The sequence below is a fragment of the Cyprinodon tularosa genome, unplaced genomic scaffold, assembly GCF_016077235.1.
Source record: "Cyprinodon tularosa strain WSP-4 unplaced genomic scaffold, ASM1607723v1 ctg54, whole genome shotgun sequence".
Taxonomy (NCBI): Eukaryota; Metazoa; Chordata; class Actinopteri; order Cyprinodontiformes; family Cyprinodontidae; genus Cyprinodon; species Cyprinodon tularosa.
Genome location: NW_024039274.1, coordinates 278,725 through 305,104, shown reverse-complemented (window position 1 = coordinate 305,104; position 26,380 = coordinate 278,725). Strand labels below are relative to the sequence as shown.

The 26,380-nt window shown below is 39.1% G+C and overlaps 1 protein-coding gene across 1 annotated transcript in view; it reads left to right on the top strand.

Annotated features, from left to right (window-relative positions):
• The window catches only part of atrn (attractin), a 192,218-nt gene extending 167,735 nt beyond the window's left edge, over positions 1 to 24,483 (top strand). Inside the window, exons 27-29 of the mRNA XM_038304648.1 lie at positions 4,058 to 4,165; positions 21,368 to 21,482; positions 23,879 to 24,483. Of these exons, the coding sequence (XP_038160576.1) occupies positions 4,058 to 4,165; positions 21,368 to 21,482; positions 23,879 to 24,003 (348 nt within the window). The 3' untranslated portion in view covers positions 24,004 to 24,483. The remainder of the gene's footprint in view (positions 1 to 4,057; positions 4,166 to 21,367; positions 21,483 to 23,878) is intronic.
• Positions 24,484 to 26,380: the final 1,897 nt, after the last annotated feature.

Sequence of the window (26,380 nt, the reverse complement as noted above, 5' to 3'; positions counted from 1 at the left end):
TCATCCACTAGCTCCCTTCCATCTACTAGATTTTCTCATCAATTTAAGGTTTAATCTGACAATTTATGTTTAAAGAATGGTTTCAAGAAAAGAAGCATGGAGAGCTCTTTGTTTTCAGAACTTAATCATTTTGTAGAAGTCCTAGTCATCAGCCAGATTGTCCAGGCATTGTTCCGTCCGTCCAACAGGCCATCCCAGCCATCTGCCTGTCAAGTCCATATGCTCTTCCTACATCCATCAGTTTTTCCAGCGTACAGTTAAACCCAGAAGTGTATTTTTTTCATTCCAATTTCGATTTCAAATGATTTAAATTTGCTTAGTTTTTTTTTTTCCTGGGAGCATTAAATCTGTTTTTATATGTATTTTATGAAGTCATTGATTTTCAAAATTTATTCAGACTGATTTTAATTAATATTTGGATAAAAATAAATTGACACAACTGCAGCTCCTCCATGCTTCTAATTGCTCACCTGCCTCTTATGGTGTTTCATAAATGATCTGAGGTGACTGGTTCGAAAGCTTTAATAAAAAAAGCCTCCTTTTCATGATCCCAAACCTTTTCTGTCTCTTCAGATTCACTGTCAGGTTGTTGGTACCCTGGCTAAAGAGGGGGTCTTGGTCTGATATTCTAGCCAGGGTTTTCGTTAGCAGCCCTGCTTAGCTGAAATCAGCCCTTTGACTGATATCTCCCTACCTCTGGACTCTGTGCAGCACGAACCCTGGTTAGGGAAGCTTTTCAAAATTACACTGCCATTAGGCTGATACACTGACTTTTAGGATGGGACTGCTACATAACCTGTGTTTCTCCTTATTTGCATATAAATGTGAGAAAAGTGCTGTGAAAACAGGAACCCAGCACCCTTCAGACTCAGTCATTTTCTTACCCTGAGCCCTTGCAGGCAGGTGAACACCTGTGCTACCGCCAGCAAAAACGGCATGCTCTGATAAGCCAAACAGACCGATGGTCAGAGCGGTTTGGTTTTTTTTTCCCTATCTATTGCTGCGCCGGTTCATAGCTGCCTTATCATGGCTGCAGGATGATCAGACAAATGTTTTATCCTGTTAGTGTTCCCCAAGGACAACCAAGCATGTAACATTCAATAGCAACATCCTAGACTTTTATTCTCTGCTCATTATGCCACCCAGCTCTGTTTTGATCTGCACACAGACCCTTTAGGTAAAAAAAGTACAAGCTTGAAATCATATACATGAGCATAGGTAATGAAATATAAATACAATATATTTTGGTTCTACAGACCAAGATGACTCATTGCTTTGAAAAAAAAAAAACAACAACTATTGGTTGTAAACAACAAACTTCCTTTAGATTTGAATTGTTAAATGTGAATTAAAATTAAAATAAATTGGTGCATCCTTAGCTGCAACTGGATAATATTTTTTTATGGCTAGTCTAAAAACATCTTTGTGAAAGCCAATTAGACCCTTAAGGTCTGAACTTTCTTACTTTTACCAATATATTCACCAGGCCACCAGTGTGAATGCGTCCTTCACCCTCTGAGAAAGCAGTCGCTGTAAAGCAAAGCTCTACTAGAACTTTAATAGAACTAGCATGTCAAAATGACCTAAGCATTGAAGAATGTAGGTCTTTACCTCATCTCTCATTTCGGAAAAGGAGGAGAACATTTCTAAATCCAACATAAGAGCTGCAAAGCAAATGCAAAACTTGGACCCTGATTCCTCCAAAGACAAGTTAAAAATAGATATTTTTCATTGAATACAATTAAAAGATAATCATTAAATTAATGAAAGGCTGTACAAACACCGTGAACCATATGGCAGTATACTGCTTCCAACAGGTTTGCTCGCTACGTCTAAAAATCCCGCTGGTTTCCTCCTGCCGCCTGTCAACCAGACTTCAATGACAAGCCAACATGGCACCACATGTACGGGATGTTCAACAGAGTACTGCTGGGATCCTGATTGTTCTTGCTTTGCCGCTTACCACTTCAGAGCGTCATAAGTCTGAAATATATTTTAATAACAAATATTGATAACTTCTTTTGTGAAAGAAGATAAAAAGCGACGAAACAGCTCGCTCTAGCATAGCTGTTTCAGCTGAGACATCTGGGGCAAGAACAGCTGTGAGAGTTTAAGAGGATGAATTTTCTTTTAACATTACCAATACAGATATATATATAGAGAGAGAGAATGAGAAATGGGTGGCTTCAGATTTCCACCATAACCCCTATTAAAGAAATCATTGTAAGTGTCACATTTCGCAGGAAGGTGCTAACATGTCAATAAGCACATTTGGCAGCCTCACAGAGGATGAAAGCACTCAGCAGATTAATTGAAAGCCGTCAAGGGTTTCATTAGAGGACCTGTGGCCTCTTGCTACACAAATATTGTCATTCTGTCTGCCCGATTTCAGTTTGAAGCGCAGTGACTGCGCCTTTTTCTTTCATGCCAACTCATTTTAATGAGACAACTTAAGGAGGGTATTGAGTTTCTCGTAATTGTTGGTTTATAAACCAAACTGTGACCACGCACACATCAGGTCTCTTTGTCAGCATTTGAATTCCTATGAGTTGAAGTGGCAGTAGACATATTTGATGATGATCAATAGTCTAACCTCTTGAAAAGCTTTGATGGATTTCTTTATAGCTGCTCCAGCTAGATCTATTTTTCTTGTTCTGATGAAAGCTGCAGATGTTATACCAGCCTTGAAGTCGGTAATCAGTTAATGATGTTTTGACATTCAATGCTGTTTCTCAGTTTTCATCCTTTTGTCCTTTTGCTCAGTCAGTTTTAGGTCAGACTCCTTATACTCTACTCTTAATTCACTCTACATCGTCTTTATGTATTCTTTAATGTCCGTTTCTCCTCCTCCTCCTCTCCTTCCATCCTTAATAACCTCTCCTCCTTCTCCTTTGGCCATGGTCTGTGTTGTAAATCAAATGAAGATGAGGTTGGGCCGCTGCCTTTCACTGTGTACAAATGTACAACGATTAGAATACAGTTCGTTGGCACCAGTTGGTTCTTTTCTGATGTACAAGTTTAAATAGACAAAGCGGTTCCTGTAAGAAAATACCTCTTATCTGTGTCAAATTCAATTGAGTCGTACTCTTAATGAGCTCTAAACAAGTTGTGAGGCATCAGTTTTAATTAAGGGCTCGGTTAAAAGCTAATTAATCCTAGAACTGGAGCATGGAATCCACAGGTGATTGGCTCAATCAGTCAAGGGACGCTACTTGAAGTGTAACTTAACCCAAAATCAACTTTTGGTGTTCAGCCAAACAGAACCAGACTAGATGAAGCTACTGTACTAAGGTGGTATAATATATAGTAATAAGTCCAAGTCAACAAGTTTTCTACTTAAGTAATGAATAACTAATGAATAATTGGCTTCATGTTGATTTGAATGATGCTTCCTTTTTCTGACCTGTCAGAAAAAGGGAGTGTCTGCTTTCAATGATTGGTGTGAGGGATGGATGAGAGTCAATGAGTGGATGCAATCAGCTGGTTTTCCTTAGATAGAAAACTTTGAACCAATGACTGTATGACTGATTATACGATCTGGTTGAATTCTTTCAGTAAAGTGCCTTGAGATGACATGTTGTAAATTTGCGCTATATAAATAAACTGAATTGAATTGAAGAAACCCACCTGAATCAAATAGCTAGGTCACTAGGACAACCATGTAGATCTTGACTACATGCTGAGAAAGTAGTAGGAAACCAGATGTGCCTTATGCTTTCCTTCTTTGTGTCCTTTCAAGGCAAATTCAAATACTTTATCCTAAATTACTAATTGGTATCAAATATAATCTTTAATGATGGAGTTTTTGTAAATATGTCTTCATGTTCTCAGTTAAGGCGGATAATCCCATCTTTTAACGCTACAAACATGCAGTTTGTTCAGGAAGATGGAGCAGTTTTCCAAGCAAGAAAAGCCTTGAGATAAACACTGTTCTGACATATTAGCTTAGCAGGTTTTGGCAAAACAAATCTGTATCAAAGATATGCAGCCAATTAAAGATCGGACAGTTTATAGATTGGACTGTTTCTTACTGACATCTTTGTCTATTTTCTCCTAGCAACTGCTGAGGGAGATGCAGCAGATGGCCAGTCGGCCTTTTGCCACCATCAACGTGGCTTTGGAGGCTGACGAAGAGCCACCCGACCTGATAGGAGGAAACGTCAAGGTGAGTGTTGCGTCGTCTCATAAAAACCTCATTTCAATCCGGCAGTTGGGTCTTTCTGTGTGTTTGTAAACCAGGGAGCTCCTTCTATTCCTTGCTACATGAAAAGTTTTTGCGCTCGAATTAAAATATTTTTTCGGTCGTGTCAAAAGTCTTATACTTCCCAAACCTGCTATGGACAGAGATGGCAAAAGTACTCACTTTCCGTACTTGAGTAAAAGTACAGATACTTGTGTTAAAAAATACTCTGGTAAAAGTGGAAGTACTGATTAAATTTCTTTACTCAAGTAAAAGTAACAAAGTACAGGCTTGTAAATTTACTTAAAGTATAAAAGTAAAAGTAGAACTCACCTTTTTCATGCCGTTGCCTACATTTTAAATGGATGTCTGCCAATAGGACTAGATCTCCGTTGTGTTCATTTTCAATCATCTCGTCGTCCATACTACTATGCTAACGCCACCGCCACCAAGCTGCAATGATTTGCCGCGAATGAATACCGCCGAATTTGTCGATTCATCTTGTAGTGGTGCGTCAAATGCAACGTAGATTCCCATCCAATTAGATTGAATTTGGTATTGATGACGTGAAAAATAATAACGGTAACTCCATTGAAATGATTCAAAACTAAAGTAACGATACAATTTTTAAAATGTAAGGAGTAGAAAGTACAGATATTTGTGTAAAAATGTAAGGAGTAGAAGTAAAAAGTCGCCATAAAAATAAGTAGTAAAGTAAAAATATCAGAAAAATCTACTTGAGTACAGTAACGAAGTATTTGTACTTCGTTACTTCCCATCTCTGGCTATGGAAAACACTTTTATTTGCATCATAAGAGTGGTGTAGTCTGCAAATGGACCTTACTGCCTTGTGAGAAGTAAGACTGAAAGTAGTTTGAGGGTAATGGCGCCCATTAGAGCCAAGGCGGAACTATTGATATATCTCATGTATGTGTTTACATCTGCCATGTTGCTTGCAGTTATCACATCAAAAAACATATTCAGGTGCGATTTAATTGTAATTGTTATTTAGCGGAAATAATGCAATTGCAAAACTTTACAGTTTTGAAATGAGCAGAATATCAACATAGTTTTGCACAGATTTGTAATGGAAACACAGCTACTTTCAAGATTACAGATCTACCTTTGGGTAGGGGCCTAGATGTGAAGCAGATAGCATCATCAAGATGATTCAAGTTAATCTGAGACTAAAAATCTGTGGATTGTTTTTTTTTGTTTCATGGTTTTTATAAGCAAAGCGCGTGTTTTGTAACTGAAAAAATTTGGAGAAAAAAAATCTAACCGGAAATTAAACTTCGAAAAACATCTTAGCCTCTTTCCCGGGTTTTTCAAAAACAGGTTGACCTGCTAACAATTGACATTTGGCTGCCTTCCCATTGGCAAAAAAAGCTGGGTCTAACCCCCTGCCAGCAAGCTGCATCTCCTCTGTGCCCCTACTGCTGCGTGTCTGGTGACGCCATCATGCTGGGTTAGCGTTGATGATGCCGTCAGTGCAGAGCAGCAGCATGAAGGGGACCAGCATGTACCAAGTGTGCATTATTTTTTGGCTCTTTAATCCCTCAGACTCTGTCTTACCATCTTACCGGTGTTGCGTGGTGTTTTTTTCGAATGTAAACAAGAGTTGCTTCGGTTTGTTGTTAGACGTGACTGGTGCAGTGTGCTGACATATGTACATTGCGTTTAATGGTATCACGTAAATTAGCAGGTCGAGCCAGGTCTGATGTTCCCACTGTATGCAGATCAGATCTGAGGCAATCGAAGGTGATTTTAACACAGGTCGCTTGCCGAGTCGTTTGACTCCTGGTCAGTGAGCCTTTCCCACTGCCAATAAAAGCCCATTGTTTCTGGGTTTACAAAAGGTTTTTTGGCCATTGGGAAAAATGAAAATCAAAATATTTTTTGCACTTGGATGTTTCCTTTGTTTTATTACTGTTGGAGTTCCACAATCACAGCAACATAGTCCAGGTCACATGTAGTTGTTATGGTAAAAACATGGAAAGAAATAATTTACTAAAACAGAAAAAAAAAAGCTTGTACTTTTAATAGAATAGACTAAACTATGTACTTTTAACAAATACAAAAGGATTAAAGTTATTGTCTGGTCAGGGGTATTAAACTACTTTAAGGAGGGTCCAGTACCTCAACTCACTCCCTCAAAGGGGTCTGTATGGATGTTGCATAAAACTGTGGGTCATTGGAAAAGATAAAACCTACTGAGGAAACTTCAGCATTTTATTAAGCTTGTTTGTGCTTTTCCTAGTTATACTACATTTTAGAAGAATGTAATACACGTATTTCTTAAGAATATACTTCCTGACCTTTAAAGAACAATTTCCTCACTATCTTGAGCATTCTCATTAAGAGATAGCATTGAATCTTTTCCAAAATTGAAAAGCGAAAACTGCTTTAATAGATTTTTTTTGTTTATGCTACACATGAATCCAGTTGCAGCACAAAGTAATAGAAATAAGCTTAGGTATCAGCAAGCAAGATTCATTTAACAGAAGTCAGTTTGTTTTTTTATCTTTTTACCTCAAATACTTGTGGGTTAGTTTCCTCAAACTTTTTATGTTTCGCATCTTAATGGAGTTTACCGTTGTCACTTTTTATAATCGCCACAGACTCACGGCAGATTAAACAGATCAGTCGTGTAGCGTTTCCTGAGAGAACACACACATAGTTCTCTGCCCACTCGTCTTGTCTGTCTCATCCCCTTTTCATCTTAGATCGTAAACAGACCATAAGTCTAAAATGATTGAAAGAGGTTGTGGAGAGCACCTGTAGAGCCGCAGCTGGGCTGTCAAAAGTGTGCCTGATGAAAACCCTAATTTAAATGAAACTACCATAAATTCATGTTGGCACATAGAATGTCCTGCAGTCTGGGAAAGGCTAAACAGAGTAAGGATCCTGACCAGAGTTCCCTAGTTGGTGACCCCTGGTCTACTCTATTCTATTAAAGGTACAGGCTTTGTTTTTGCAGAGACCTTTCAGAAAGTTCACAGAGGTTGTAGCCCCCTACTATAAACCCAAAGAAAAACATTTTAAAAAATAAATCCCAAAATGAAGCCCTGATTGCATCATGACCTTTGGGTTAGATCAAAGTTTACAGAAATGCAAAAGGTATGATGAAAAAGGTTTACATTATTCTTCCCAAGGTGATGATGGCCACATAATTTAAGGTAAAAGCAGGTCCAGATGTATCTATTAAGCTTTAGAGATTGATTTCGTTGTAAGTTTTAACAACTGAATTCATGCTGAAGGAACTGAGGAATAGTGAAGTTTTCATAATTTGTTCTCAAAGTTAAGAGTTGTGCGAAGTTACGGGAATTGCAGTCAGGCTTTCGGTGGGCCCAGAGCCACAGGCCAGCATACCTGTGACTGTGCACTCAGTGATGAACGACCTCTGAATGCAGATGTAGTGTAGAATTATAGGGCTGTTTCTAGAAGGTGGCTCGGGGGCTCCGACTCTGACAAGGCCCATGCATCTCAGGGGACTCGGCTCACAAGCACAAGGTTACTGCCAGCAAAGGCTGCAGGGCCTCCTGGGAAGATCAGCACAGAGTTGAATGTTTGAAGAGAAGCTGCTTTTTTCATGTCTCCACTCATCTCTCCTGTGGATGATCTGATATCCACTCATCTTTTTACAATTTATGCTCTTATTTTTTTGGAGTTGATCAAATGTAAACATCCTTTACTGTCTTTTGAAACTCTCCTACTTTCTGTTTACTCTGAAACATTCATATTTGGCCTCTGTATAAGCTGCTCACTGTGTTTTTTTTTTCTGTCATTGCACTTATTAAAGTGATGCTGTAAACTGTGGAGGAAGAGGCAGGAAACATACATTATTTTTTTATTTTCCCAAATCAATCTTTCTCCTGAATGGATGCCCAAGGTTTTCAATTCTAGTGAGAAAAAAAAAATGAAACCTGTCAGTCAATAAAAAGCAAACGGTTTATGGAGTATTCTGAAATTTGATTTACTGAATACTGATCCCTGTTTCTCACCTGGTCTTCAGCTCACTGTCCGTTTTTCATTTTGGTTTTTATTAGTTTTGCTGCCCCTATTTTTTTCTTACTGCTCTTTTTATTATTTATATATTTAAAAGCCATATTTTTGAGTACCTCTTTGCGTTTCATTCCTGTTATTTTCTTTATTTGCAGATTTTTAAGTCCTGTTCTATTTTTATGTTTTATTATTTTATTTTTGCCCATTTTGAAATAAATTGCTTTGCAGAATTATTTACACAACTTTAATCTTTTCCACATTTGTTCATATTACCTCAAAAAGCTTAAGTTGATTTTTGGTGTGATTTTATTTCATAGCCTTGAAATAAAATGACATTTAAATAGTTTAATCATTTTATTGATCTAATTATCTCTTACCCCTTTATACTGTGTTATTACGTAATAATATTAACGTTTAGCTTGGTCCATAGAACATATAACTTGAATTTTTAAATACAATTTTCACCACAGCAGTCTACCATTGTTGTCCGAGTGTAACCAATCGGCTTTGATCATCAATGAATCATGGGAAATAGAGAACCACAAATGATACTCCGGACCCCAGTATGCAGGCCGCTGGGACACCTGCTTAGATCAATCTGGTCCCAGTAGGGTTAGGTTTATTCCTTAGATCTGATAACTCATTCCCTGAGACCTTAGGATGTCCTTTAATCTGTTTAACTTCACCTCTTCTGTTAAGTCTTTACAAGTCATTTTAGAAAAAATAAGTGGTCTGCGCTATGTTATTCCACGTCACAACACAAGAGGGACGATCACAAAGTAGCTGTTGGTCTAGATAATGCCGAGACGAGGAAGTGGAAAAACTCAAAATGTGATAACAAAGGGACATGAGGGAGAAAAAGAGCGGGGATCCTGGTGGAAAAAGGGTCCCTGCGTCCTCGCGCACCTCGCTCTTATAGCTGATCCAACTTCACGAGTCGTTTTCCACAATGGTGGTCATACACACAAAACAAGCCAGTAAGGTACCAAACAGGAAATACACATAGTGTAGAATTGATCAATCAGAGGCCTCCTGTCTGCAGCACTGTCTGCGATCAACTACAGTTTGGGAGAGATGCAGCAGAGTGTCTGCAGAAGGGGAGGGGCATCTCTACTTTTACTGCCACACACACGCAGATATTTTCGAAGTATAAATCAGCCTTAAGAGATCAATTCTGTGTTGCTTAAAGAGTAATATCGCATAGTTTGAATCTTCCAGAGCTTTCTTTAATCCATCAGCTTAAAAAGCAGTTTGCCAAAACCTGACTTCCCAACCAACCAGACTGACTGACTGCTACAACATCAGCCCTGTGTTAATGCTAGAGGTGCTGCAGAAACATACACTTCAGGTGGGAGCACCTCCTTGCACAACAAATATTATATGTGGACTCCACAAATTGTGACCATGTCAGTTTTAAAATAACAAAGAAAGCTTCATTAACTCCTGGTTTGAGTTTGCCACAAGCCACTTTGGGGACACACAATCGCACTTTGCACTTTGATGCTGCAGGATGCCTCTTCCTCAGGTGTGACAGGGAAGCTGGTCAGATGGGACTGAGTGAGTGATGGATCTAAATGAGGGACAACCCTGGAGGAAAAGTTGTTGGAGGCTCCAAAATACCTGAGACATTTAAGCATAGCTACAATGGACTGGCCATAATTTTCTTCAACTGAATAAAAACAAAACTGAAGTAATAATCTTTGGACCAATAGAGGAGAGATCTAAAGTTAGCACACAGCTTCAGTCGCTTCAGCTAGTAACCACTGATCAGGCCCGAAGTCTAGGTGTAGTGCTGGATTCAGACTTGAACCTCCAAAAGCATTTAAAGACAATTACAAGGTCGGCTTTCTATCACCTGAAGAACATTTCCAGGATTAAAGGACTAATGTATCAGCATGATCTGGAAAAACTAATCCATGCGTTTATTTTTAGTCGAATTGATTACTGCAACGGTGTTTTCACAGGTCTGCCTAAAAAGTGGATCAGACAGCTGCAGCTGATCCAGAACGCTGCTGCCCGTGTCCTCACTAAGACTAAGAAAGTAGAGCACATCACCCCAGTTCTAAAGTCCTTACACTGGCTCCCTGTATCTCAGAGAATAGACTTTAAAATACTTCTGTTAGTTTATAAATCTCTGAATGGCTTAGCACCTAAATACATCACAGACTTGCTATCAGTATATCAACCCTCCAGACCACTCAGGTCTTCTGGCTCCAGCCTGCTCTGCATACCTAGAACCAGAACTAAACATGGAGAAGCAGCATTTAGTTCCTATGCTCCACTTATCTGGAACAAACTTCCAGAAAACTGTAAAAGTGCGGAAAGCCTGAGTTCCTTTAAATCAAGACTAAAAACACATTTGTTTAGGATTGCCTTCGACTGTTCTAGTTAAACAATTCTTTAATCCAACTGTTTTTAATATGCTTTTTTTGTTTCTGCATTTTTTATTTTTTCCTACTTGCTTTGATTCTGTTTTATCTTCCTGTATTTTAATCATGTAAAGCACTTTGCATTGTCTTTGTACTGAATTGTGCTATACAAATAAATTTGCCTTGCCTTGCCTTGCAGGATTAAAGATTTCTTCATAATAGTCAAATCAGGCTTAGTAACATCAGCAGAATTGCTGGAAAATTAAAAAGAAAATACTATTAATTGTTTATTTTACACAGAGCTTGCTTTTAGAGCTAATAACTTTGGAGTTATAGGTCCTTTATTTTGTTACATATTTTTAAATAAAAATTAGGTATTTTATCCTAAACAGGTTAAATATTGGTCATAAACAAATCAACCCACCAACTGATGCAACCCCTACACAGAGACACACACAGACTCCTTGGTGAGGAGGTCTTCTCTGTGTCCCTCTATCAATCATGGGGGCCTGGATAACTCAGTGTTGACTTGCTCAGATAAAGGCACATTTCTAAAATGGCCAAAAAGCCACAAGTCGCTGTTTGGACTTTCTACGCTCTTTATAATGCTTAAAAAGGACACAACCGGCCAGCAAATGTATTATAATAACACATTTCACACTTTGAGATACTTTGAAGAATATTTGAAAAAAGACCAGAAATATGTTTTTAAATATTTATTTTTATTTTACATAAAATAATAATATTCTTCTGAAGAAAATGTATCCTTCTTATTTTTTTGTTTCAAAAGCAAAAAAATACAACTAAAGATTTAGTTGCTTAATATGGTAACAAATTTCTTATTGCAGACACTTACAAAAAAGATAAGTAGGGATGCACAATACTGAAATGTTTTACCATATTTTGCAACCATACTAGCTGATAACCAATTTTTTTTCTCAGTAGAGTTACTTGTTAATGAATATTCTTGATCATAACTGACAACAAAAATGTGCCAAAAATCTTAGTTGGCCATATTTTCAGTGCATCCCTAGTTACCTATAAACACTACACTATAATAGCAGCATTGCTGTCGGTTTCTGAAACTTTAAAAAGAAATCAACAGTACCGACATCTTTACTTCAGAATCTCATGTTTTTGTTTCACTTAAACTGTGCCTTTATATATCTGAATTAAATTGGTGGAACAACTGTTTGTTTTTTAGTTTTAGTATTGATTGCTAACATCTTTGGATAGAGATAGCATGCTGATATTATCATGGATAATAAATTGTGTTTTATTACCAGTTTATATAATAATAAGTAGCTCTGAATGACTTCTACTTAGCTAGAATTGGGCAAAATGGCTTTATAGGTTTTAAAGCTTTCACATTTCTGGCCTAGTTAAAGTCTGAACCTAATTTCTCCTATGATTCCTGGAAAAGAAAAATAAATCGCTGTTTTCATTCAGTTTGTCTAGGGCTGAGATATTCTGTACCGACAACCGGTCTACATGCTGCCGCTGTTAGATTAAAAAGAGAAAAAAAATGAACAACGAATAAGGTGGGCACCAAATGATGAAAATGAATGTATGATAAAAAAAAAAGGCTAAAATACAGTTTCTTGTCCTTTTTACCTCATGTTTTAAATTATGAGTTGTGATTTTAGAACACCTTTTTTTATGTATTTATTCTTATTTCAGGGTTATGTGCCTTACTATGTTTTCTGTCTTATTTTACTTTTACAAACATAAAACTTGTCTTTAGATTCTGATAAACCCTTCAGTACCTATGCATTCACAAAATACAACCCAAGATAATTGAAAGAAGTTTTAGGTTTTAACGCAACAAAATGTACACATTTTCCACCACTCCGAATGCTTTAAGAAACTACTTTACATATTTCTTTCTCTGTTGTATTTCCTTTCATTTTTAAGGCAACACTTTCTTCGTCTTTTTGCTGCTGTTTTGTCGCTTGTTTCCTGTCTGTCATCCTTTCTTTACCTTTGTGTTTTCCTCTAATTTACTATCCTTTTACGAGTCTTATCAGCTGTCCGTGACTTCTTTTGGGGGCCTTATCTGCTGGCTCTCCGTGCACAAGGCATTTTTTTTTCTCCTGGTATCCATATGCTGTTTACGTGTTTGTGTGGGTGTCGCCATGTTTCCACACACTGCGGTTTGCCATAAAAATAAAAGATGAAACTTGCTGTTAAATCCAGCCAACCTCCATCACCCCTACATCTTTTGCATTACCTTTTCTTCTCCTGGCTCTAGACCTCATTTCTTCCTTTCTTCCCAGCTTGCTCTCCTCCTCTCCATCAGGGCTAAAGCAGCCCAGGAGCAGAGATCCAATTTAGATCTTCCTCTTCAGCTTTCTGTGCCATCACCTGCTCAGAGTGTGAGTGTGCTCTATACTATCTCTTCCCAACTCAGACTGAGCGGCTTGGTGCGGGTTATCCCCCCTTGTTTTCATCCTACTTTTTATCAGAGTGCTGCGGTAGTACGGTATATTAAGACCTGCAATCGGAATATATAAAAAGCAGAGAACCACCCTGGGAGTTGAAAATCATTAAAGTTGTTTATACTTCTGATGGAAAGTCCAAACTTGCTTTCCTCAATGAGATATATACACTTGGTTTGTGCCAAATGAGGCCTGCAGCACCAGCCTTGCAAACAGATGATTACTTTAGTGACACTTTCTTCTCTGCTTTTATTTTGAGGTACAAAGGGACAAGAGAAACTGGGACGTGTGTGGGCAGAAAGAGACTGTTTTTATCTTGTGTAATTGTGCTATGCTGTCAGTTCCTTCACAGAAGGTTCTCTTAAATTGAAGGTCTCTGGCTGAGTTTTCTACAGAGCTTTATGTTTAAATGCTTAAATGGTTTACGAATAGAGAACCTATGTAATTACGATGCAGTGTTTTTAGGTCTAAAAATGTATGAAAAGAGAGAGATGTGCATTGAGAAATTTTCCCTTTTTTCCCCTGTTCTAAAGTCTTTTATTAGTAATCACACCCATTATCAGTCCCTCCATCTATCCATCCATCACTGTTTTAACCTCACATTACTCTGTTGATAAAGACATCCAAACTTTATTTTTAACCATCCACATCTCACCTCAGCTTATTTTTCCCCGATTAATGTTTTGTGTCTCGTTAAAATCCACTTCAGCCTGAGCTATTGCTATACTCTAACAGCTTCTTGGCAGAGAGAAGGAATCTAGCCAAAGAAAAACTCATCAAAGCTGCCTCAGCAGTGGCGTCTGTACCTGGTGAGACCTAACAGCAAGCTCTGGCTGCTGGTGAACAACACACAAATGCAACGGATAAAAGGCAAGCAGCATGCCGCTGTGTCGCACGCCCACATTAGCGCACGTATATAAACGTGTGCGGGCTCAGCAGCAGTCCCACGTGCTGGGCTAATTACTGAAGGTAATTTAACAAAACCTTTTGCCGCTCTGCCTGGCCAGTCTAGATAAGTCTCTGGAGTGTTGGTGGGGGGGGGCTTAAATGCTATAAAACAAAGGCATCTGCTGGGGAATGCTATTAAGATACAGCCTCTGAAGAAGACCACCAGAAAAGACACTACCTTTAGAAAAACAAAAACAACAAAAAAGTTGCAGGAACAAAGCATTTAAAATGAGCAGCTAATTGAATTTTCTATAAGTTTGAAGTTGAATCCTGTAAAAAAAGACACAGGTTTGTTTTTCTAAAAAGCACAAAAATGGGTCACCTCCCTTAGAGCTTCAGAAAGAAACAAAAATTGGAGATTTGATTCTGTACTGATGAGTACCCAGCGTAGATCATAAAACATCTTCTGTTGAAATGAAAAATAATCCACCCTGGCCTGAAAACAAGTCTCCTTCAATTTTGGATCTACTTGCAAAGTCTTTTCATCTCCGGTGTGAATATCAGATGATGATGCTTGAAAACGGGATAGGTGCATGTCATCAAATGAATCTAAGAGCTGCCTGAAAACAGCAGGTCTCTCTTCACAAGGTGTACATGGATGACCAAGCTCATAAAAAAAAGTGACAGAATATTTGCATTTTTTTGCAACAGTTGAACCATTTCAATGTTTTTTTTTTTTATTTAAAGATGAAGGTGGGATTTAAAGGATCCACAGGTATTCAAAATCCACAAAGGTTTTTGAATTTGAAAAACAAACATTTTAAGGCCTTGAAAGTTTCTGAAAACAAGCTTGCAAGGATACCCATCCCTAAAGGTCCTTGAAAGTTTTTATATCTTTAAGGTTTATGATTTCACGCATATGCCGGCCGCTGTCAGCAAGTTGTCAGTTTATTAAGCTTTGGGTTCTAATGTTTGCTGTAATCAGCAAATATTAGTAGCTTTGTTTTATAGTTTATTCTGCTTCCTCTGAGAATATTAGGTCAATAAAAAAACACTAATTATCCATGACTAGTTGAACATTTTGGCCTAAATATGTTGCAGTTTTTTTTTTATCAACTTCAAAATTGCCTTAAAGGGATAGTTCGGTATTTTTGACATGAATCTGTATGGCATCCCGATCACCAGCGGCATGCAATCACACTGACTTACCCCTGGCAGCGTCCTGTGAGCAGAGTTATCGTCCAGTTTTGGTCAAGCCGAAAGTAGTCCTGCAGGTTTTTAGGTACAGCGAAATAAAACGTTTCTCTTCCCAAAACATTATGTGTCCAAAAGAGTGATATTTTCGCATCCCAAAAACATTGTAGTTGAAAAAGTCACACGTCGTTATCAATTGGTCCTATTTTCTCTCTGTTCGTATCAGTGCGCGCCGTCATTCAGACAGCGAGCCCAACAACAGCCATGTCTCCCTCCGCCGCGGAAGGAGACATGGCTGTTGTTGGGCTCGCTGTCTGAATGACGGCGCGCACTGATACGAACAGAGAGAAAATAGGACCAATTGATAACGACGTGTGACTTTTTCAACTACAATGTTTTTGGGATGCGAAAATATCACTCTTTTGGACACATAATGTTTTGGGAAGAGAAACGTTTTATTTCGCTGTACCTAAAAACCTGCAGGACTACTTTCGGCTTGACCAAAACTGGACGATAACTCTGCTCACAGGACGCTGCCAGGGGTAAGTCAGTGTGATTGCATGCCGCTGGTGATCGGGATGCCATACAGATTCATGTCAAAAATACCGAACTATCCCTTTAATGATGCACTAAAACCCCAATTACTTCCAAAATGATGCATCCTTTGTTATTTTGTTATATATTTCACCCAATAAGATTACCCTGTTTTTATCTGTGCTATGCTTTCTGGGCAACAGGACCAAGCATACGTCATTTACCCAGAATACACTGCAGTGTAATAAACAACATGGTGACGTCAGCGTAACAATGATTGATTTACATTTGGTAAAAGTAAACAGAAACAGCTAGCAGTGTTCTCTACTCGATTTTATTCCCATTGGAAATATTTTTTTCTAAATTAAATATATTTTGTTAGGAATATTCCTAGATCCCTTGAAAGGGTTTTTAGTTTTCCTTAGAGGATGCAACAATATTAGTTAATGGCCCAAGCAGTGGCTTATTACATCTTTTGAATTACTCTTTCATTAATAAGGCCAGAGAAAAAAGATAAAGTCAGCAGTTTTATTTGAAAGATAAACAGAAAAAGTAGGGATAAGGAACAAAATCCAATGTTTGAAAGACGTTAACTGGAAGGCAGGGCTGGGTTTTTGTTCTATGTTGGTTGTAAGTCTTTCCTTGTCTGAGTCAAAGGTTCCAGGATGAACTGGATCCAAAACGGCGTGTGCTGTAGAGCTGCCATGGGACAAAGCTGTCTCCAGCTCAGCCAGTTTAAATAAACTTGACAAGGGCAAAATGAAAGATGATCCCAGAGGAAGAAGATGGAGAGAAAATAACACGTCAGTGACCGTCTTCCTAATTGAAGTCATTTGTTTACTTTAGTCAGGCTCGTTTCTCCCAGTCAGGCCATTGTTAAATAATTTAGTTATAAAATTTCTACACGTCGGGGGCTGAGAAGTGGTAGCTGAATTTAATATCCGCCTGCTTTCGAGGCTCCTGCTGCTGCTTCGATGTTGTTTCCATCCCAGCAGGAGCCCATTTGTCTGCATCTGAACTATTAACCTTTCTCAGTTCCCAGGGAGACTGTAAGGCTACATTTGGCCAAGGTTGGACTATCACTGCTGAAAAGTGTCTAAAGCTCTAAGACACGTAGGAAAGACATACAAAACTTGTTAAGAAATGTCTTTGTTCAAAGATTTATGACAACGAAAATCCCAGCAGCATACGGCAATCACTATGCAATTACTCATGAGCAGGAAAGAACATAAGCCCTTTTTGACAAAGAATCTGTTATATTGGTGTGTGTGTTTTATCTGTACCAAAAAAAAAGAAAAAACGCCTTTAGGGCATTTGTACAAAGGCCTCAGCTTTTAAAAATGTCCTGATTTTCTCCTGGAGGTAAAAGGAGGACACAAAAACATCTGCGAACGAAGAGGAAGAAAACTCTTTGATGATTGAATTCATGTTGCCGTAATACTTTGTTGACATGGATTTGAAGGTCTCCAGCGATGCATTAACTTAAGAAATATGAGACCTTTGGGCATTTAAATTCACACGACTGGAGAACAGAGCGTGTTCCTATCTGTTCTATATTCTACAGAACAGATAGGAACACAAACAGCTCTGTAAAAAATAATAATGTTGGTTTTTGCTAAATTCAGAGCAGGTTTGCTAAGTTTCTTTTTTTATCAACCTTTTAGTCTTGTTTTTCAATATCCCTATAATTTAAGAGGATTTCATGTAACACTCATTTCTATTTGTAAAATGGATGAAGAGGTAGAAATCTAAAAAGTGTGGCAAGCACTTAACCTTGAGCTCTTTAACACTTCTAAATAAGATCCAATGGACCCAGCTTTGTTCTGAAGGAGCTGACGGATCAACTGTTTGTAATTCTTGCTACTTTCAATAAATCTTGCTGCAGCAGGATGCTGCATATTTTCAAAACGTCTGTAGCAGAGTAGAGATTGACGGATGCAGGTTATTTGAAATGTAAAAAAAAAAAAATGTAAATCCCTTTATTGTCCCACAATAGGGAGGTATGTAAAGGATAGGGGATAAGACTTTAATATAAAGAATTTCACAATAAACATAAAAGCTTTCACAGCTTTTATGTTTCTCAATTTTAACTAAAAAGTGTTATTAAACACTAAACGTTAGTAGGAAACGGCGGGAGTGGTAATGTGTGATCTAAAGGTACGGCTACTAAATGCACCAATCAATTGATGCATCCACGAAGGTCTCAAGAAAGATTCAAGAAAAAAACGGTAATATAGGCTGAAAATACCGATTTACCGGTCTACTTACATTTTGATCTTTCTGCCATCACCTGCTGGAGAAGCAGCACCAGAGCACACTTTTTCAAGAAGCTGAACAAGCTGATCAAGACCTGTTTTGTACTGTAGACTCCTCTAGAAACTCTGGGGATGAAAAAAATAATTCTTCATAATTCGCAAAACATTAAGAACAGCCTTTAACATCCTTTTTTATTACCAGGTCCACAGACCCTCCTGTCTACAGCTGTTAACAGCTACAATAACTCAATAAAGAATCACCTGAAAGAGCTACAGCTAAATTTCATTTCAGTTCTGAATTCAATTGAATCAGAATTGATTTAGACTCAAATTATATTTATTTCATAAAAATAGGAGCTTAAAGGAATAGTACACCCAAAACATGATTAGCCTTCATTTTCTACTCACCCCCATGCTGAACAACACTCTGGAGTACTTTTTTGATATCTCAAATGCATCTGGAGATCTGGGAGGCTTCTTGCTGTCTGCTGACATTCAAATAATGGAGGTCTATGGTGACCGAGACAGAAAGGTCCATAAAAGTCCACAAAAAACGTTTCAATATTCCTCCATACTGCTCGTCCAATGTATTCCAAGTTTCCTGAGTGGGTAGCATCCAGAATTTACTCGAAACGAAGTAATTTAGAATGTTTTTAGAGCATAAACAGTAGTGTATAGGATTTCCTGAAAGCGCGCACATGTGCGATCCCGACGCTACGGAAGCCGGCAGACCAAACCAGCGCATTCAGCTCGGCAAAGAACTCATGGTCTTCCTCAACACTGAAGTCCTCAGACATTTTTCTTTCGTTGTTTCTTTCTTTGCACAGGTAAACGGCACATTTCTTCTTCTACGCTTGCATTATTGGAAGAGCAGACGCTGAATGCGCACTTTCATCTGGTTTGGTCTGCCGGCTTCCGTAGCGTCGTGATCGCGCATGTGCGCGCTTTCAGGAAATCCTATACACTACTGTTTATGCTCTAAAAACCTTCTAAATGACTTTGTTTCGAGTAAATTCTGGATGCTACCCACTCAGGACACTTGGAATACATTGGACGACCAGTATGGAGGAATATTGACACGTTTTTTGTGGACTTTTATGGACCTTTCTGTCTCGGTCACCATAGACCTCCATTATTTGAATGTCAGCAGACAGCAAGAAGCCTCCCAGATCTCCAGATGCATTTGAGATATCAAAAAAGTACTCCAGAGTGTTGTTCAGCATGGGGGTGAGTAGAAAATGAAGGCTAATCATGTTTTGGGTGTACTATTCCTTTAAGACTCCAGTTTGACTTGTGAGTTTTAAGACTGAAGACCTAAATTGGACTTCTGGTCTGATGTTGAGTTTTACTGACAGGTTCTGTCTCACATAATGAAGAGTGAAAGGAAGCTGGTATGTGAGCTGCAGTCTGCTGCTGCGCATGTTTTACTGTGAAAGGATGCTGTTATTAGCTAGGGACTTTGATGGATTATGGGATGTTAATGGCTCATAACAATCTGTTCACGTTAGCCGTAGCTTCATATTAATGACCATATTAATTTGTTTTTTATAATAAACATTGCTAAGTGTCTTTGGAACAAAATAAACTTACCTCTCAGAGGCTTTCACTGTTAACTAACTGTAACTTTCCTGAATTTAAAAGAAAGGAGCTGAAAGATCTGAACTTTTATATTTTTTCTAAATTCATAAACTATCAGGAAGTAGACATGGCTTGATTGGATGGTGAAGGAGCACAGTAGAAATGGAGATTTTTTTTCTATGAAAATGGAAAATGGAGAAAAGAATGTTGAGAAAGGATGAAATGTGAGTTCTGAGGAGATTTTTAGGTAGCTTAATAAAAAAGCCTTCTATAATTTAGCCTTAGAAGGACTGTTAAATACTTCATCATTCGCTGTCCTCTCTTAGCTCCAGCACAGACACTGGCCAGATGCCGTAGCCTCTCCCTACTCTGGTCTCTCCCTGGTGGACATGTTTGATGTACCGCTGTGGTTCCTTAGCTCCTGAGGGGGGTGAGGCCTGCTGCCTCTTCCCGGTTTTGGTGCTATCTCCACTGACATACTTGTTTTGATTTTCCACCGCTCCTTTCTTACCTCCACTACACTACCTCACCTTACCTCTGTTGTCCGGGTGGGTCGTCCCTACTTGGACAACAGTGGGATGGCTTCGGGATGGCTTCAGGTCCCAGACTGAAACTCCATGGAAAGCAGCCATGATCCTGCCATAGATTTTGGAGTCTCTCAACCGGAAGCTTCTCTGGAGAATGTGCTGGACCCAAGGACAGCAGTGTTTCTACTTTGTCAGGCTTTCCAAAGTATATAAACCCTGTTACTCACACAGTAACATACATGCACACCATATTGAGTTGAAACCGACGACCAAATGCTACGACGAAGAACCTTTTGTCCACCATGCAAATTGTTTTTGCTCACCAGTTAAATCTTTGGCAAAATGTCAGGAGAGCAAAAGCCATAAAACTGTCAAATTATTTCTACAGGTTTTGCGTCTGGTTTGACCGCACTATAACAGTTACAATATGATTAAAGACTCTTATGTAAAAACCTAAGCTTCTAAGTATATATATATATATTCCACCTGTGGACATTGGGGTCTTTACACCTCATCCTTAGTTCCATGTGTAACGGTCTGCTTGTCCTGAATGTATGATAGCTGTGGCTTGGAGAGACGGAGCAGAGAATAAATGAGTAAAATGGGTCAAAGCCTGCATACAATTACTGCAGATGTGCATTCTACACTGCGTTTCAGTGACAGATATGAGTTATGATGAACATGTGGGCGAGGAGTACACTACTGCTCAGAAAGAAAAAAAAGTTTTCCTCCAGCACCGTTTCCACTTTGGACATTAAAGGTAACTCTCCAGGGAATCTAGACCCGCCTTTAGAAGGCCCTGAACCTGTGGGCTGAGGACGTGCAGTGAGGCAGTGTCGGTGGTGTGTGAAACCATGTCATGGCCCAGTTTCTTGCACGCTTTGAAATTCAACACAAAGCTAAAGAGAGGGAGAAAGTTATCGGCATGCAGGCACAGAGATGGCATTCTCTATATCCACATTCTCTGTCAAGGTAAAGCCATGAATATTGCAGGATGCGAGGCGAGGTTGATCCGGACAGTGTTTACAGGAGGGAAACTCATCTCCACATATGGATGAGATGCTGATAAACAGGAGATATCGGTATTAGAGAGTCAGGTGTGTCACACAGCCCGTGGTGACTGGAGTACACCGACTCCAGCCTAAATCTCACTGCCAGGGTCTGTGTTTGATATGCAGCTGCTGTGCACGCTGCAAACACACACACTGTGTGTGGGTTGGTGTGTCGAATTTGTGATTGCAGATCAGTTTGTTTATCTCTGCTGAGAATAGTTAGATTTTTTTTCCTTTGCATGCTGCTGACACAGACAAGAACAGTAACAGCAAAGCTTCTGTGATCACTCAGATTTAGCCGGCTTGTGATGTTGTAATGCTCTTTTTCTCTCTGCTTCCTTCCGCAGTCCGTTCCAAAACCTATTGCCCTTGAGCCTTGCTTTGGCAACAAAGCCGCTGTGCTCTCCATCTTTGTACGGTTACCCAGGGGCTCCGGCGGCATCCCTCCTCCAGGACAGTCTGGTAAGCTGCAGCTGCTCACTCCTTTGGGTTTTTTATTTATTTATTTTCTTTGATCTGACATTCTTCCCTTGTACTGCGTTCTTTTAGTTCAGTTATTTGTACTATCACAGTTTTGCTCCTTGATGCTCCTCTAAATTAGTTCACTTCCTTTTCTTTTGCCTTTTGTCACTGGACTTCTTTGAAGTTTAGCAGACTAAAAATTTAAAAATAAACAAAGCTTTGGAGTAAGATCATGCTGACAGATTCAATCTGAAGAAACAAAAAAACTCTCCTTTTTATTGTATTTCTTTTGTTTATAAAATTTAGAGATAGGCTACCTATGTAAAGTATTCTATAAACGTTATTTAGTGCTATCATTTTTATTATTTTTTAAATAACTTTTACTATTGCCTAAATCTCCGTGGCTTAGAACCTCATCTTTCTTTTACAGCCTCTCTCTAACTGCAGTCTGCTCATTGTAATGACATGGTACCAAACTAGTTTGCACGTTCATATTTGCACAACAATCTTTGTAGAACACTTATTGCATGAGCTAAAATTAAAAGACAATTAATGCAAATACCTTTTTATTTGGAATCTTTGAAGATTGCTTTTGTCCAACCAGAACTACAAAGAGATGATTTAATTCAAAAAGCAAAACAATATATTCTATTAGCTCAGTCAGAGTCCAGATTGATTAGAAATATGTGGCAGGAGTAAAAAAAAAAAGTGTTCACAGATACAATACAACCAATCTAACTATACTACAGGAGAAAATTAAATAAAAAAAATAAATCTAATTTATCAAACCATTTACCTCCTAAATCAAAATGAACTCTTTTGTGATGTTTTATTATTTATGGTCGCTATAAAATGTACATAAGAAAGAAGGCTGATATAGATACAATGAGCCAACTTTAACACAGAGGATTTCTGTTTCAAATGTACTTTAAAATGTTTCCTAAACTGACTGAACCTTTGGGGTTTACAGCTGCTGGTGTTAATGAAAATCACACACAGGTGATCAGATCGCAGCGTCTCTGAGCGTCTAACTTCTAGCACACATCATTAACATGTATTTACACTCGCTGAGGCACACTTCCAACCAACTGTGTTTATCACTTATAATTAATGCATTTAGCCTCATTGAGAACAAATAGCTTGCAGCAAAATATAAACTCCCAGAGCAAATATTTGCTTCTCGTCTGATCCAAAAGTTTACCGATATTGCCTGAAATGACTACAGTAAGACATGAATAGCAGCTATAGTTTTCTTTATGGCTGTTCGGTGAGGCCTTATGGGTGGCCATCTTGGAATGAGGTAAGCAGGGTGAGAACAGATGTGATTGGAGGCTGAGGCGCCAACAACAGAAGGCGGTGTGAGAATTTAAAGCGACCAAAGGCTGCATGGGAAAGGAGTTAAAAGCGTTATAGCAGGATGAGACGGTGGAGCACAGCTAACACGGTTTAGACAAATGGTGCCTGAGGGAGCGCTCCACAGAGAGCGCAGGCACTTCTGTTATGACAAAAGGACTTTACAGTAATTAATAAGAGCCCTGGGCGTGCTGATGGTCTGGGGACTGGTACTATGAGAGGCTAGCCAATCGGGGGTCTGTTAAAGTCCGCGGATGGAGAAAGTAAGAAAGTAGGTGAGTCAGACTGTCCTGAGGGAGGATTAAGAACAAAGGATGACAGAAATAAATATCAGATCAAAGGATAAAATCATACTAGCAAACAGAAAACATGAAAAATAATTGCAAAAAATAATAATGAATAGAGGCACAGAACATTTTACGGCTAGGAGACTGTTGGTAGCATTTGCTTTACAGAGATCACATTTAGTTTTACTTTGAATGCAGTCAATGACTGGTCAAAGTATGGGGCTTCAATATAAATACACGCCACCCTTCTCTAAATTTAAGTGGTTAAAATAATCACTAACCATAATCCATAAAACCTGGATAAGGTTAATCGTGTTTTTAGGTTTGATGAAATGTGCAAAAGTTGAATGAGGTAAATAGAGTCAGACAGAAACAGCGGCTGGCTGATATTTTTGGCCCATATATATATTTTTTCCTGGTTGTTCCCAAACTGTGTGCCACGCCCCCTAGAGGTGAAGCAGTGTTATTCAGGAAAGGTTTGGGTGGACTGAGCAGGCATGCCTTTAGATAACACGAAGCGCATGCATCTCTGTCTGCTATCCATAGTTAATGTTTTTTTTTTAGTTGCTGCTTAATGTTTTTTTCTTTTTTGTTTAAACGAACACTTGTATAACATTTGTTATTACTGTGTAATTCTTTTATGATGTTTGATGTCAAAATAATAAATTTAAGCGGCCCTTATAAACATGCATGGTTCGATTTCTAGCGTGACTCCTTTAGTAGGACGTTAACCGTGGTGTGGTTGTGTGTCTGCAGGTCTGGCGGTGGCCAGCGCTCTGGTCGACGTCTCCCAGCAGATGTGTGTCGGCTACAAGGAGAAGTCTGGAGGCCTGAGGAGTCGCAAACAGCAGCCTTCAGCGCAGCCGTCCACCTGCATCTGAGCGCAGTTCCCACCGTCCCTACACTCACTGCTCTTCATCGCCCCCCCCTCCCATTCCTCTTCCTCAGCCCCCTGTTTTTATAGGCTTCTGCCAGCTCCGCTCTGGCAGAGAGAGGTGCATGCTGGGAAGTAGTACTGAACACTTTCATGAGTTCTGAACAAAGCCTCAGTGACCCCCCCAACCACCCCCCTAAAACTGTAGAACTAACAGGGACAAGGACGGGGGGGGGCGCATTGAGAGAGGACCAGAGGAGACGCCGACTCCTCCCCTTCCTCCATGAAACACATTTTACATTCGATGACCTCGCCTCGGTGGTGACGAGGCGCCGCGGCTCGCTGCTAGAGATCCTTAGTCTCGTAGTTTTTCAAAACATCCAGACTTTGCAACCTTTAATGTTTATGTTTTATTTAAATTATTCTTGGTCTTTTGTTCCATTTTTATTTTATTGTGCGGAAGGAAAAAAAAAAAAAGAGAAAAAAACTGGAAAAGCCTTGCTGCACACACTCCAGGAAAACACAGCTTTCCAGTTTATGAGCCCGCTGTGTTGTTAACAGCTCGGCACTGAGGGCAGCTTATCGGGCGTCTGGGCGACATGGTGGCGTGTTTGGCCCTTCGGGTAACGAGGATCCACTGTGGGGTCTCTCCCTGTGCAGCCAAACCAGACCAAAGAGTCTGACATTTCCAATCGGCCTGTGTGGAGCTGCCCACCTGGAACTATCTCTGTTTTTTTGAGCAGCCCCTAAACCTGGATGGAGCCACCTGGTAAAGCTTCAACAAGTCGATCCGCTTTATGAGCTTAGTGGAAGCTATTTGCTTGTTACCATCCAGGCAGCTTCACATCATTAAATAAGTACAGGTGGTCATGTGATACGAGCTTCTATTAAAGTATTGTGACTCTTAGGCTTCTACACAGGCTGTTCTCTCATTGTTAGCTATGAAATCTGTATCCATACCTTCTATGGGCTCAGCTAAACCCTTGGCTTTAAATGGATGTTCTCCTGTCGATGGATCCAATGCCAGCATTTAAACGGTACCAAACAGATTGGGTGTACGGGCATGTCAACTGGTGACTAAACTTTTCTCAGCTCTGTGATTTTTTTTTTCTTTCTAACTTACAACCCATCATTTATTTTATATCTGATTCATTTTACTGAAAGAAGAATCCAAAGGAATCAAATGTAACACCTGCTGGTGTCATTAGAGATGCACAGATTATCGTTTTCTGACTGATTTTAAATGTCCGATTTTTCTAAAAAATAGTTGGATCTCCAGATTTTTATGGAGTCACTTCTGTTTCATTATTGATGCAAGCAAAGAAATGGAACTTTGATTTCTCCGACTTTTTTATATAATTATTTTCAGAATTGTTTTTTTTTCTCTTTTTTTTTCAGTTTTTACATTTTGAGAAAAAAAAATGGAAAAAGTAAAACTTTAAAATAAAATAAAAGGTCTGTAAAGAAAAAAAAAAAAAGGTGTTTTGAAAAACATAAAATCTGAGACAACAGAAAAGTAACTTCCAACTTCTGGATTGCATTATGGATTTTTTCTTTTTTTTCTTTTTTTTTTTTTTTTTACAAAATGTGTTTCTTCTTGCAACAATGATGGAACAAAATTCCCTCCAAAGGAATATAGGAACTTTCTAAATATTTCTTCCAAGCCTTCCCGGCTGGGACAGGTTATTATTTATGTTGGAACCAGAGGCTCCAATCACCGAGGATGATTCAGGTCATATTTCAAACCTGTTTTTAACATCTAAGCAGGATTAGTTCAATAAGCTGCAAACATTCATCTTTTTGTGTTTTCGTAGAGAATGTGGACCCTGAGAGCTCAAAAGAATGAAATGGTGACTCTGTTCAGCCTCCCTGATACCTACTGAATTCGCCCCTCTCTAAAACCTCCCTATCAAACATTCTTATTTTGTCTTGTTGCAAAAAAAGCTGTAAAAATGGTGTGAAATGACCGATGTTCACTGAAGTTTAGCTCTGCCGTAGGACTCTGTGCGAACTGACCTGTTATTGCAGCCAAACAGGACTTGGGTTTGTTGCGTTCAGAGATCTAAAGATGGTCGGAATTTTGAGCTCCGGTGATTTTTCTGCTCGATTTTGTCTGTTTCAGTTTCATCCATTCAGATTCATCTTATGTGTCTTGCTACAGCACCTGCAGGGCTATGGACTGAAGATGGAGACATAATTCAATAGAAGAAATCTTTCCACCTGCCTCACATGGTTATTAACTTCCTGCCCTGCTGAACAGTGCTGTTATAGAACAGTTTAATAACCTGCATTGTGCCCTAAAGAGCTTGTTGTGTTTAGTTGCAAGCTCTCCCGTGTGCTCGGCGCGGTAGAACTGGTTAAAGGGCACACTTTTAGCATCGGGA